At 47.8% G+C, this 13,417-nt stretch overlaps 1 protein-coding gene across 1 annotated transcript; it reads right to left on the reverse strand.

Moving 5' to 3' along the window:
* Positions 1-222: 222 nt before the first annotated feature.
* CNOT11 (CCR4-NOT transcription complex subunit 11) lies at positions 223-12,221 on the reverse strand. The gene is made up of 8 exons (XM_032956695.2): positions 11,871-12,221; positions 10,206-10,413; positions 6,854-7,021; positions 6,120-6,269; positions 4,631-4,833; positions 3,961-4,163; positions 3,247-3,343; positions 223-2,793 (listed from the first exon to the last, which is right to left on the reverse strand). The coding sequence occupies exons 1-8, from the start codon at positions 11,988-11,990 to the stop codon at positions 2,596-2,598; spliced, it is 1,347 nt and encodes a 448-aa protein (XP_032812586.1). The 5' UTR covers positions 11,991-12,221; the 3' UTR covers positions 223-2,595.
* Positions 12,222-13,417: the final 1,196 nt, after the last annotated feature.

Genomic DNA, 13,417 nt, shown 5'->3' on the forward strand with positions numbered 1-13,417 from the left:
CGTAGTTTTGACTTCACCGAGTCGAATTACGTTTATCATGGCTCTTGTCACAACACTGGGCTATCCGGCATCATTGGTTTCACAGGTCATAATGCATGCTGCTGTGGAGGCAATGGCCAAAGGGTTTGCCTTGAAACAAATACGGTGCTACCAGTGGTAGTGATCGATGTAATAATGCCGTCAATCGGGCAACCCAACACTTATGGTTCACTCTCCAAGACAAAAACTTGAAATTTTATTTGAAAAAAAGAAAAAAGTATCCAGAGAAAGCGATCATCCAAATGGCTTCGGCTTGAACGTAAAACAAAACGTGTTCTTTTCGTCCGCGTTCACATTCTCTAGAGGACATACACGTGCACAGCTAAAGTTACTCTTCACAATTTACAAAAAGAGTGCGCCGCTCCATGGGACGACGAGATCCAAATACTACGACCGCGACCTCCTATCAGACGCCCAGTCTGAAGAGCCGGCCACAAGTGCCCCACGTTCACGACTGGGGGAGCGACTGCTTTTTTTTTCGATTTCGTATCTTGTATAGATTTGAAGCGCCTTATTCCAAGGAGCTTTACAGCAATTCTAAAATTGTTTACAAGATCGTCATTGAGATAAAGAAGGGGGGGGTTATTAAAAGTGATGCTGTAGTTATGGTGAAAGGTGGGCAAACAGGCGGGGGAGGGGGTTAGAGGTTGGGGTAGGCCTTGTAGTTGGGGATCAGCTGGATGGGCTAGGAAGAAGAGATTGGTTTTAATGGAGGAAAGGAAGCAGGTTAGTGACGATGCTTGATGTGCAGCAGAAGTTCGTTCCAGTGAGGAGGAGCAAGGGAAAAAGGAACGACAGCGAAATTGGGCGCAGGGCGGCAGCCGGGACGGTAGTAAGATACGAGACGAGCAAGATAAGTTGGGGCAAGACCATGTCAACATATATAGATGAGTGATACATTTAAACAATAGTAGACAGGGAACCAGTGTAGTTGCTACAGTTGTGGGGGAGGTTAAAATGATTTGCATACATTGAGTAAAAGCTGCCCAGTTACCATTGAGAACTTCAGATTCCATTGCACTGCGATGTCAGAACAATGCAGCAGTAAGCATAGTTTCCATCACTGGCTCGTGGCTACCAATAGGTTTCAGCAGAAAGATGTTGAATTTTGACCGTGATAATTTACCATGGTCAAATAGAGCCAGGAGTTAAGCACTAATGTACTAGACATTGAGTATTATCTTTTGAGTGTGCTTTAAGGATGAAAGGAAACGTGTTTTATCACTGGTATCTAGACAATGTGAGAAAATTATAGTTACATTCATAGCAAAGTGATAAATAGTGCGGGGAGGAGGAATTAATTTAGTATTTTTCCCCGTTAATATTGAATGAACAGCCTGTTTAGAGTACACTAGGTGTTATTGATTTAAAGAATAATCCAATATCTGCGCACAGGCTAATACTGTCGAGCGGAGCTGGAAGCAGCATAAGCGTGTTAGTGGGGAGCGCTTGGTGGTGGCTGAGTGGGCACCGGAGTTGCTGCTGCTCGTGGGATTAGGGTCCGCATAATTTCTAATCGATTTTACACATTTTGACAAACACCCAGCCACCATTGGAGCGCTTTAGCCAAAGTTGCTTTACATAGTTTAAAAGTGTTAACAAAAATAGTGATTTAGTAGGGGAGTGACATGTAGGAGTCTAGGAATGAGCGACCGTAATTGGGGCACATCTGGGTCATGAAAGGGCAGGGGACAGGAAGGAGTGGAGGGGCAAGAGAAGGGAATGGGCAATGGAGAAGAGGTCATGGTCAGAACATTTCTGTAGCTTTTGGAATGACAAAGTTAAACCTACAATCACAACGCAACTGACAAAATCACCCGTGAGCCAAGATACCGATTGCTCCACTTGGTCTTCGAGAAGAAACAACAATGGACATTGTGCAGCTTAACTACAGCAAACCTACACCCAGCATGCAGCAGTATTATAGCCACAAACGTATGGGAAATGCTCGTTTTAACCCTCAACTGACTGCAGGATGTCACCAATTTTGTAAGCATCAACTTGCTACCATGGCTAGGGTAACGTTAACAGTCGTGGGTCACACTTGACAGATGATTGCAATTCTTTAACATTGTGAAGGCCAACCTTTTCTTCCGCACACAATGGTTTTCCAATACACGATAGAAAAAAGTTATTTGTATGAAAAAGTACACGTGTCAAAAAGTGAATAGCTCAGTCCCTGTGCACTTACATTACACTGGATACCAGCCTGTGAGTCTAGTAGCCTGTTCTTCATTTAGCCTCTTGACAGGCCAAATAAGACCTTTTTATCACAATGTGACCACTGCACATTCACTGCTGGGCACTGCCACAAAATTCACAAAGAACGGTGTCATAAGCAGTTGTCACGGAGGAGGCTAAACGTCAGTTTCAATCGGACTTCTTAACAGGGTTTGTTGAAAGAATTAAACGTTTCCACAACGTGTTTTTTTTTTATTCCACATCAACGAGGCAAAATTGAGATCTGCAGGGTCCAACGAAGAGGAAAATATGGCGAGGTGGGCTCGGCTGATGATGCTCGTAGTGGGACGCTCAGCGTCCATGAGCACCTCGCGCCTACTTGCCCGTCTTGCCGTCGGATGGACCCTCATTGCACTCGAGCGTCTTGAGGAGCCGGAAGAGGCCGGCCGCCTCGCGGATTCGGCTGAATTCGATGCAGAAGGCCTGCACTTCGATGAACAGGTCCTGCACATTGATGATCTTGTTGCGGATGAGCGATTGCAGGAAGACGCACACGAGCCGCACGAGCCGGTTCTGCACACGCGCGGACGAGCACACGGCCACTGTTGCACGGAGGGCCTGGCTTTTAAGCACCATCATTTCCACCTCTAAGCACGTGCATGAGCCAGGTAACATTCCACAACCGGAGGCCAACTGTGCACTGCGTTTATATGTAGCTACGTTTGACCATTGTTTCTTAAACCCAATCACAGGTACCTCTACACATGAGCCTGGTAACATCCACAGCTGGAGTCCAACTGTGAAGGGTGTTTGTATGCGGCTTCCTTTGGCTGAGGACACCTGTATAACACCCGGCTTGCCTGGCAATGCCCATGAGCCCCACATTCCTAGGAAATATACAAGCAACAAATGTACAATGCCGCTTCTGCACGTGGGTGTTTGCGTTGGAGGAAAGGTGCAATGGTGATCAGTGCAACCTGCATGTCACCTGATTTACTGGGCTGGCTTGTTTAGCCCACGACTCACCTGCATGTACTTATCCTTGATGTTTTCACAGGTGGAGATGCAGTTTGAGATGTACAGGTGAATGAATTCTGGAGGAAGGTCCACTGCAGTTGTTAGCCTGAACATGCACAAGAAATGTATTAAATGTAGATTTACTAATAATTGGTTAATAAATCTGTTTCAAATTTGATCAAAATAAACAAAGTTGCCGTTGGAGCGCAATAACACATTTTATTCTAAGGACATAATCACAATTAGTTTGGAAAGGGCAAGAATGGGGAAAAAAGCATTCAGTGGCATTTTTAGGTTTGTCAAGGTTTCAGTAATATGGGCAAATGTGCAAAATAAATGACAGAACCTGCTTAAAAGAAGAGCATAGGCTGCACATTTTTCATCGCTGAAAATATATTTTCATTCCACCACAGTGCTCATCTCAGATTGGCAGCCCTGTCCAGATGTGAAAAATTCACATTCCCGTGGAAGGGGCTAGACCAGGGGGGGTCAGCAACATGCGGCTTTTTAAGAACTGCTTTGCGCCTCTCAAAATGGAGGTTTTTTACCAAATTGGAGAAAAAAAATGTCTCCTTGTTATTTTGGTTGCCGACCCTGTTGGTGACAAACGCCATTGACTCCTAACAAAACGGTGCTCATTTCACCAACTCCACATTGGTGAATGGTCTTCTGGCAACGAGTCCGGCACGCCAGCCAGCGCCCGAAAGTTAAGTCCTCCCCTACCTGTTGACGACCTCCATGGAGTGCAGGGACATCTCCATGTTGACGAGCACAGAGAAGTACTCGGTGATTTGGCTTGACTGCATAAGCTTGAGCAGCATCTCTATGGCCACGAGCGGGTTGTTCTCCACCAGGTCGGGCAGCTTGCTGGGCGTCAGCCCGATGTGGTACACGAGCTTGGGGTCCTTCTCCAGCTCGTTCAGCACCTGCATGCAAACAGGGCACACAGGAGTCGGTCAATTCTGAATCATCAGAATATTTATTTCTACTGGAGGAATCCGATTAGCTATGAAGCTCTTTTTCACAAATGTCCAATTGCCAGTGTCCACCTTGCGGCAACGAGAAGTTCGACTTACGAATTGGCTGGAAGGTTTGAACTCCAGTGTTTACAAAGTAATCACAATGAATGTTTAGTAAATTAATATTTCCAGCACCCCCCTATAGCCTAAGGCATACCTCAATCTCCAAGTAATATTGCAAAATGTTACTCAAAGGTGAGCTTTATGGCTAAAGATATTATTGGACAACATGAATAGAAATGTTTTGATCTATACTTGATTCAAATTTATTTAAATTAATTATTATTTTTAGTTTACTGCGCGTTTTACCATTTCTGATGATCTGCGATTTAATTTGTACGAGCACGGGCGCAACGCAGAACGAAACCTCTCACCTGCTTTTGCTGGTGCACGGTGAGTGGGCTCTTAAACGCCTTGCCCATGAGCCTCTTGATCTCCAGGCCGGCGCTGCTCTGCACACACATGGAGCGGTCCCAGCGCACGCTGTGCTCCGGCTCCGTGGGGTTAATCCAGGCCGGCTCGTCCTCACACACGTGCAGCGGTGGCACCGGGCGGATGAACTCTGGGCGCAGGTGACCTGGAGGCAACAGTGTCACCGTTTGGCACAGCCTCATCCCTCAGCACGTGTGGTTGGCTATGTATGTCTGTTGAACTTCTTTCTCACCGTACGTAGCTAACCGTGCTAATCGGAGGTGCGGCAAATAAGCAGGTGGCGTTTGAAGGATGACACTGCCCAAAAATCCAAATAGCTTGTCCTGTGGATACAGTATTCCCTCGTTCTTCACGAAATTGCTATCTACGATTTTTGTCATCCGAAAATCACATCTGGAACTCTACACGACTGCATCGAGAGAGAAAGTAGTGAGATAAAGTGATGAGATTAGGTGATGTTATAATTGTCATGTATTCAATAGCTTATTTATGTAGTTAAAGCAATTCATGATTTAAGGTAATTAGTTTTCGTAGGCCAAAATCATTATCCATGAAATATGCTATTCACGAGTATCTTCAGAACACATCCCTCGCGAATAATGAGGGAATACCGTATACACATTATCCGTAGAGTTAAAAAGTGTGGCCTCCATGCTATGTATGCATTTTCATCAATGGTTCAGGATTCCCAGTGGCGATAATAGATGCCACAATGTTCATTCAGAATCTGAATATTTATTTATTTATACTGGAGGAAACTGATGAGCTAGAAAGCTTTTTTTCAAAGATGTCCATTCGAGCAGGGAGAACATTTACTTCTTTGTAATGCCCACCAGGAGGCAATGCTACAGTGCAGGGGTGGCATGCCACTCGTTAAGCTCATGTAGCTCCTAAACGGTTCAAGTGATGCTCATTTAGAGACGCCGCTCAATTTTCAAAGTAACTTTATCTGAAACGGGAAAATTGGAACAGCCCGGGATTGGCAGTGAAGCCAAACGTGTACTCTCAGGACACTTCTGCAGATTTCTCAACTAAAAAATTCCACAGCCAACCGGGGTGATTGAACTGGCCACGTGACCACCGCAAGTTAAATGTTCGTCTTGCGACCGCTGGCAACATGAAGATTTTATTTCATGGCTCCTCCATCTTGGTATGAGGTTTTTAAGAATCAGGCGGTTTGGCCACTCCTGCTCATAGTGGGTTGGCTGTCGTGTCATTTGCCAGTCATGTCGGAGAACCGGAGAGCTGGCCAGGACACTCCACTCCAGCGCTGTCCTACCAGACAGTCTCGTCCCTTCACCTGATGAAGGCTGCTTGTGTTGTGGCCGAAACGTCGTGAGAATATTATTGTGTTATTTTATTTTATCAATTTATTATTTTATTCTCATTCTACGTGACTTTACCGAAAGAACCAAAGAAGAGGACACATACTGTCGATGGGCGGGTGAGTCCCGGTGAGCAGCGCCTCCGCCACCTGTGCGGCGACGGTGCTGTCAGGCCCCGAGCCGGAGTCAGGATCCGCGTCAGCCAGGATGGCAGGGATCCCCGCTTTGCTCTGGGTCGGTAACTCGGACTGGCGCTCTGAAAGAGAAACCGCACGCCTCTCGATGCCGTCAAATGGCATGGGGCACCCCAAGAAGAGCCACAACCACCCACGCACGACACTGACCGTGCGACCAAATAAAACAATGCACCTCACAATTTTATTGCACGAGACAAGCTCACTCTCAACCTGTTAAACTATTTTATATCACAAAGACTATAATTATCGTGTTAAAAAGACCCTAGGCATGTAACATGTTTGTAAGGACAGAGTAAGGATTGAGGTTGGCATGGCAAACAAAGAACAGGTGTGGCCAGAAACGCCCACATGTCTCCCCAATACCGATTCTCACTCACCACCTCCGATTTAGCACGGTTAGCTACGTACGGTGCGAAAGAAGTTGAACACACATACCAATCTCAGTACTTATTTAAGACGGGGACAGTGAACGATTCATGGTAGAGGGCTCTCGGTGAGTAATTCATGGTAGAGTGCTCAGTATATAATTCAGGTTTTCAAAGGGGGCTCAATGTACAATTTAAGTTGCATGGCTCTCAGTGTGCAATTCACGAAACGGAGCTCTCGTAACATGGCGCAGGGTATCACTGGCTCGCATACACACCTGCGAGTGCCAACTGCAGCCCACTGATGTCCACAGGCTGCAAGGGCACCGTAGACATGTCGGTGGCACAGATCTGGCGCGGGGTTTTCTTGAAGAGCTCTCTCGGCGGTGCCAGCATCAGATGCGACAGGAAGAACTTCTCGGCACCCGTGATGGGCGGCAGGAAGCCTACGCACAGGCCGGGTACACAGGACAAGCGTGTTACACACGCATGCTGGAAGACACACACTGATGGCTCTGAGCATGAGATAGAAGTTTAGGATCTGCGTAGCCTTGGATTCTCAGTTGCAAAGAAGGCAACAAATGCTTTTCATTGAATTTTGTTACTGAATTTAAGTGGTGTTTAGATTTGGACCCAGGCTGAAGAGTGATCAACTTGTTTATGTGAGTTTCACCCAGGCACTCTGGTTTCCTTTTCATACGTCTTAAGTGTGGAATCCTATTTGACCGTAACGCAAGTGACATTCCCTTGGTCCCTTCGTCTGGCTCTGAGCCTCAGGTGTTCTCATGAGGTGGAATTCATTCACATTGGTGACCTGGAGACATTATTGGAAATCACATTCCCCTGGCAAGGGGCCAGTCTCTATATGAAATGACCTTTGTTGACCGATCACGAATTAGTAATTATTTTTTATCAACTATTATATAATTATGGCCTGAGTTAGACAACCAATAATTAAAATTAACAAACTTCAAATTTTAAGTTCGTGTTCTAATTATAGTGTTATTTGGCTGAACAATTCCTGTTACAACCTAAATATTAATCCACTCAGATTGTGGTTGACTTTTTTTAGAAGTCAAGCATGTATGTATGTTGGACTTCTTTTGCACTGTACGTAGCCAACCATGCTAATCGGAGGTGTGTGTACTAAAAGCAGCCTAACAAAGTGATGGGGCCTTTCTGGATAAAAGCACACAAAGTTTTGGTACTTCCCATGGTTGAAAGAGTTGAAGTTTTGGTAGTATCCACCAAATTCAAGGCCTGTGGAGTCATTGTATGTCATTAACAGAGTTTACCATGTTTTAGCTTATATAGTGACGGATTATTTCATAAGTAAATATAACATATTACCATAGTTTAGCTCAAAAGTATAATCGTATGAAATGAAAATGCTCCTGCCTGAGATCAAGAGGCTCATGGAGAAGGCGTTCAAGAGCCCTTTCAGAAATATTGTGAGAAATTTTCAAGTTGCATGGGTGTAATGCGAAGCGAAACGAAAGCACGTTTAATGCTTTGCACGAACATATAAGGGCATGTTTTATCAGAGCCACAGCTTTCATGTTGTGCATGAAAAACAGGATTTTTCCAGAATATTTTACCGTACAGAATGTATACCCAATAATAAAAAAATTAAAACGTCTCGGCGTACACTGCTTGCATTCCTGCAAAACCTCTTTGCTAAGAATCTCAAAAAGGGAATACAATTATTGAGTGTTTTTACTTCGTGGATTCCCATGTAAAAAAAATGCATTGCTAAGCTACTATTAGTAGAATACCAGTCAGCTATTCACAAAATATAACGAAATCCCATTGATGTGTTGTCATTTAGGGGCTCAGAACTGGGCTGTACATGATTACAGGTTAGAGAAGAGGGCTCTTGAAGGCTGCACAACATGAGGGGGACCAAAAGGACAATGGAATCACTGTATTACAACCACACATCAGCTCCACTCACAACACATGTATGGCTTCAGCCATTTACTTGCAAGTTTACATAACACTGCTCTCCACAGACATGTAATGATTCACTTCCCCGTGATTTCATGAAATGTCATGGTACTGTTATGCTCTGGAAAGTAATATGCTCTGTAAAGTTTTTTTTCCCTGTGTAAATAAAGTTATACAAATGTGGTATTGCATACACCAGATTATAAGGTATACCCCCAAAATATGCTTTAAAATACAGGGGGGAAAGTGTCGAAATATGGATAACACAATAGCCTGGGTTAGAATTCAAGAATCACATTTTTTTTCTTGGTTCTACTAACTCGTATAGTGTGTTCCGATGTACAATCTGCATTGTTGATTGTATGGGTCGTTTGTAGTGTCTTGTTTGTCTCGTATATTGTCTTGAAAAAATTACGAGCTTTAACCTTTCAAACACCAAATAGACACCTATTGCAAGGCATTAACCACATGTGCTTGTGGTAAAACATGCACACAAACATGCTCTGATAATTATATATGCATTGTCCTTGAAATCAAATGGCCTACACCAGAGAGACTCAATTATGGCATTGTCTCACCCGTGCTAGACCAGAGAACACCAAAAGGAACAGCACAAAGACGATGCGAAGATGAAAGCATCAACAGATCCGGTTGAGCACTGATATCTATGGGACCATGTTTTTGATAACAGCATTTTCTGATACCGTCAAAATATGGTCCTATATATATAAACTTGTTGGTGCTGTCTACAATGTTATGCAGCATCTGTACCAACTAGTTTATACTGTGGTAATTGATGCCTGGTCCATTAGCTAAGGATTTATTTTAGTTAACAAACTGAATAATAGTTAAATGTCTGCTGCCAACTGCATGTAATGGGTCTGTGAGGCATTCTGTCCAACAGTGTCAGGCGGGGTGGGGGGGGGGACCGTGTTTAACATTGCAATGTTCATAACCAGTGTACACACTCCACATTCTAATTCACTTTTCATCACGTGGGTGAGGAGAGATGAAGAAAAAGAGGTTGATAATTATTCAACATTACAATGTTCATAACCAGTACACACTCCACATTCTAATTCACTATTCATCACGTGGGTGAGGAGAGATGAAGAAAAAGAGGTTGATAATATTCAACAATCCATGATCTGAGTAGGGCAAAGCACTCATCTCCACTCTTGGCATAAAAGTAGTGGTATCATTTCCACATTTTCATTTCAATTAATATTTTACCAGCCATTGGTAGGCTGAAGGCCAGTAACTAGTAGCTGGTCACAGAGAGGTATATTTTGTGGCGTACAGAATGTTTTTCCTGGTTATCGACCTGAACAAACCCGACTGAAATTAAGCGCAATCTTTACTGCAATACAAGTATTTTCTGTATACTAAAATACATGACCTAAAAACCACGCATAGCAGCAGCACCACCAACACCTAGCACCACGCGCATGCTGCTCCGGGGCGCCATCCCTGCTGTTTCCGCTGCTGCTGCCGCCGCTGCTGCTGTTCCTGCTGCAGCTGCACCTGTAGTGGCAGCAGTTCCTGCCCTCCCGGCCGCAGCAGTGGCAGTTGACGCTGCTCCTCCTGCTGCCGGTGCAGCTGCAGCAGTAGTGGCAGCAGCTCCTGCCCTCCCAACAGCAGCAGCAGCAACTGCGGACGACCCTGCTACTGATATTGCTGCACCTCCAGCTGGTGCCACCGCCGAAGCGGTGGGCGAGGGAGACGCCGGGTCGAGGAGGTGGGCGAAGACGGCGGCGAAGGGGCTTGCGGCGGGCGGTTCGGTGCGGTACATCTCCCAGAGGAGGTAGAGAGCGGCAAGACGCTGCGGGGCACCGGGCAGAAGGTCCGGCTGCTGGAGCAATGCCAGCAGCGCCGCCCCGGCACGAAACACCTGCGGGAGATGCCAAGAGATTCGGCGGTTAGAATACGTTAGCGCTGCGGCAGGAGAGCGGCTGTAGGTCACACAATCGGATCGGCGATGTGATTTGAAGCCCTGAGGTTGGCGGTGCTAGATGTTGACTCGGGTGGATAGACCATATGGGAAGGAGAGAAGACGATCACGTCGAAAGAAGAACCGTGATGCACATGGAAGCACCGGGGTGGGGATAGAGGGGCAGGCTGAGAGCGAGGCGGATTAGCAGTGACTGGTGAACGAGGATAGCAAGGACTGTGGAGTGGACCGTGGACGTGACCCAGGACAGGGATGAGTGGAGACTGAGGACCAGCAAAGGGCGGTAAAACGTGCCAGGCACGTAACTGCATCGCGCACTTTCAAATGCGCTTCTGCGGCCGTCTGGAACGCTCTTCCTTCCGATATTAGGAAGCCACTGGAGCTACGCACGTTTAAATCTAGACTTAAAACTACATTTCTTTATACAGTAACTCATTTTTGTCTTTAATTTGTTGTGGTTCCCCCGGCAACCTCTGATTAGCACTGTTTGCTACGCACGGTGCGATAGAAGTTCAGCATACATTAAGTAACACTCACGATGTGCACGTCGTCCATTCGTGTCTGGGAATACATTATTTTCTATTATTTTTGCTCCTCATGACCAAACGGGAGTCGGCAATAATGAGACGGCACGAACGAGACGAGAGAGTGTCCAACGCGGTGCAGAGATAACACGATTGATGGAATCTCGCTGTACGCACGTGGAATATGGCGAATCGTAACGATTACCTAACTTATATCTACAACCGTTGACACATCACTGCCATATCCAGCAATCGTCGCAAGAAACCACAATGAATCTCCCACCAACTCACCACCACCACAACAAGCCAAACAAAACGAATCGATCATCTATTCCCAGTGTTGTTCACTATTTTTCAGAGGGGTTGCGGGGGGGGGAGATCCACTTTTGCCGGCAAGACACAAACCTGTCAACCCCTTATCAGATCCTCCTATCTTATTACAGACCATTTAAAACCTTATTGGTCACCCCGTGCCCATACAAATCTCAACGCCCATCCTACAAAGCGCCATCGCAAACACCGCACGCCGTTGTGGACCTAACAAAAACCTCACGTAAACAAGAATACGGGGTATAAAACCTTGGTGGGGGGGGTTGACAGCTACGAAGAACGTCGTCGGTTCGCGAGGCGCCGCCACCAGCAGCCTGCAAGGGCCGCTTTCGGGGGTGGGCCTCGCGAAAGGCCATCCAGTGGCCCTCGGGCCTCGCAGTGAAGGAACACTCGCCTAGTTCACATCATCAACAATAACCGCCCGCCGTACGCAACCACAACGAACACAACCCCACCAACTCCGTCCACCTCAACAACACTCGCCACCACCGTCAAACGAAAACAATCCATCCATCGGGAGGGTTGCCGATGCAAAATCGTCACCTGCGCTCGCGGGACGCTGTGGGCGAGCGCGGCGGAGAGCGACTCGAGAGACATTTTGGCGCTGGCCTCCTCCGACACGAGCTCGATGAGGGCGCTCAGCTCCTTGGCCGAGAGAGTCATGGTCGGTTTAGCAGCACGAGGCGAGCTCGCACGGCCACTCTCCTCCTCCTCCTCCCCAGGTGAGGGCGAAACGACCGCCGGGGAGTGGAGGTGGAGCGGCCGGTGAACGAAGCGGATCCGGCGGCGGTTGTGGAGGCGACGGTAGAGCCGAAGGCCGCAAACGCCCCGCGCGAGAGCGCCGGGTCACGCTCTGCCACAGCTCCGCCCCACCGCGAAGGGCTCTCGCGAGACTTCGAGCGAGAGTTCGTCGGGATTGCGCGTTGAAAGGACACGTGGGTTTGGGATGGGTGCACGTGGGGGCTGGTGGTCGTGGGTGCTGGTGGTGTGGGGTGGAGTGGTCGTGAGTGCTGGTGGTGTGGGTGGGGTGGTCGTGGGTGTTGGTGGTGTGGGTGTTGGTGGTGTGGGTGGGGTGGTCGTGGGTGCTGGTGGTGTGGCTGGGTGGTCGTGAGTGCTGGTGGTGTGGGTGGGTGGTCGTGGGTGCTGGTGGTGTGGGTTTGGGTGGTCGTGGGTGCTGGTGGTGTGGGTGGGTGGTCGTGGGTGTTGGTGGTGTGGGTTTGGGTGGTCGTGGGTGCTGGTGGTGTGGGTGGGGTGGTCGTGGGTGCTGGTTGGGTGGGTGGGGTGGTCGTGGGTGCTGGTGGTGTGGGTGCTGGTGGTGTGGGTGGGGTGGTCGTGGGTGCTGGTGGTGTGGGTGGTCGTGGGTGCTGGTGGTGTGGGTTTGGGTGGTCGTGGGTGCTGGTGGTGTGGGTGGGTGGGGTGGTCGTGGGTGCTGGTGGTGTGGGTGGAGTGGTCGTGGGTGCTGGTGCTGGTGGGTGCATGTGGGTGCTGGTGGTGTGGGTGGTCGTGGGTGCTAGTAGGGTGATCCAGGACTGGGCAGCAGTGGTGTTGCGGTGACCGCCGCGCTGCGCTGCGCTACGAATCCCGGCGACCTGAGTTCGATTCCCGCTCACGGTCAACCGACGCCAGTGACGATTATCCGAACCGGTTATTGGGCATTCTCCCCTAGCTCGACTCGGCCTCAAATGAATGTACCTGGTACATCGCCACTGAAGAGAGACAAAGGTGGCCGGGCGGGGTGTTGGCCACCCACCCCTCGTTGTGCTGCACTGGCCTTCATAGGTGCTCGCTAACAGCACTTTCACCAACAGTCTATTCTTTATCTTGTGGTAGTAATTGATTCACCCGTGACTTTATAATTATCCAGGGTGGTCCGGATGTCTTGTGACACCCAATGAATTGAGCCCGAAAAATATTTTCCCTTTGCACGTGAATTTATATTTTGAATAAACCTTACAATAAGATTAAGTTACTGTATAGACATCTGGACCACCCTGTATAAGCGAAACGAGAAATCGGTAGGCAGTACGACTCCACATATCTGCCCCGCCCCCCACCATGCAAAACATGTACCAATTATTCCTTACACATCT

The sequence above is a fragment of the Petromyzon marinus genome, chromosome 18, assembly GCF_048934315.1.
Source record: "Petromyzon marinus isolate PM22_M1 ecotype Great Lakes invasive population chromosome 18, UKy_Petmar_22M1.pri1.0, whole genome shotgun sequence".
NCBI lineage: Eukaryota > Metazoa > Chordata > Hyperoartia > Petromyzontiformes > Petromyzontidae > Petromyzon > Petromyzon marinus.

Coding starts and splice junctions, on each gene's coding strand:
- CNOT11 (XM_032956695.2), bottom strand. CDS start 11,990: ATGACTCTCTCGGCCAAGGAGCTGAGCGCCCTCATCGAGCTCGTGTCG. Junction 7,022..10,205: donor GGCGGTGGCACCAGCTGGAG/GTGCAGCAATAT, acceptor GCCTGTGCGTAG/GCTTCCTGCCGCCCATCACG. Junction 2,794..3,246: donor TCAAGGATAAGTACATGCAG/GTGAGTCGTGGG, acceptor GCGCGTGTGCAG/AACCGGCTCGTGCGGCTCGT.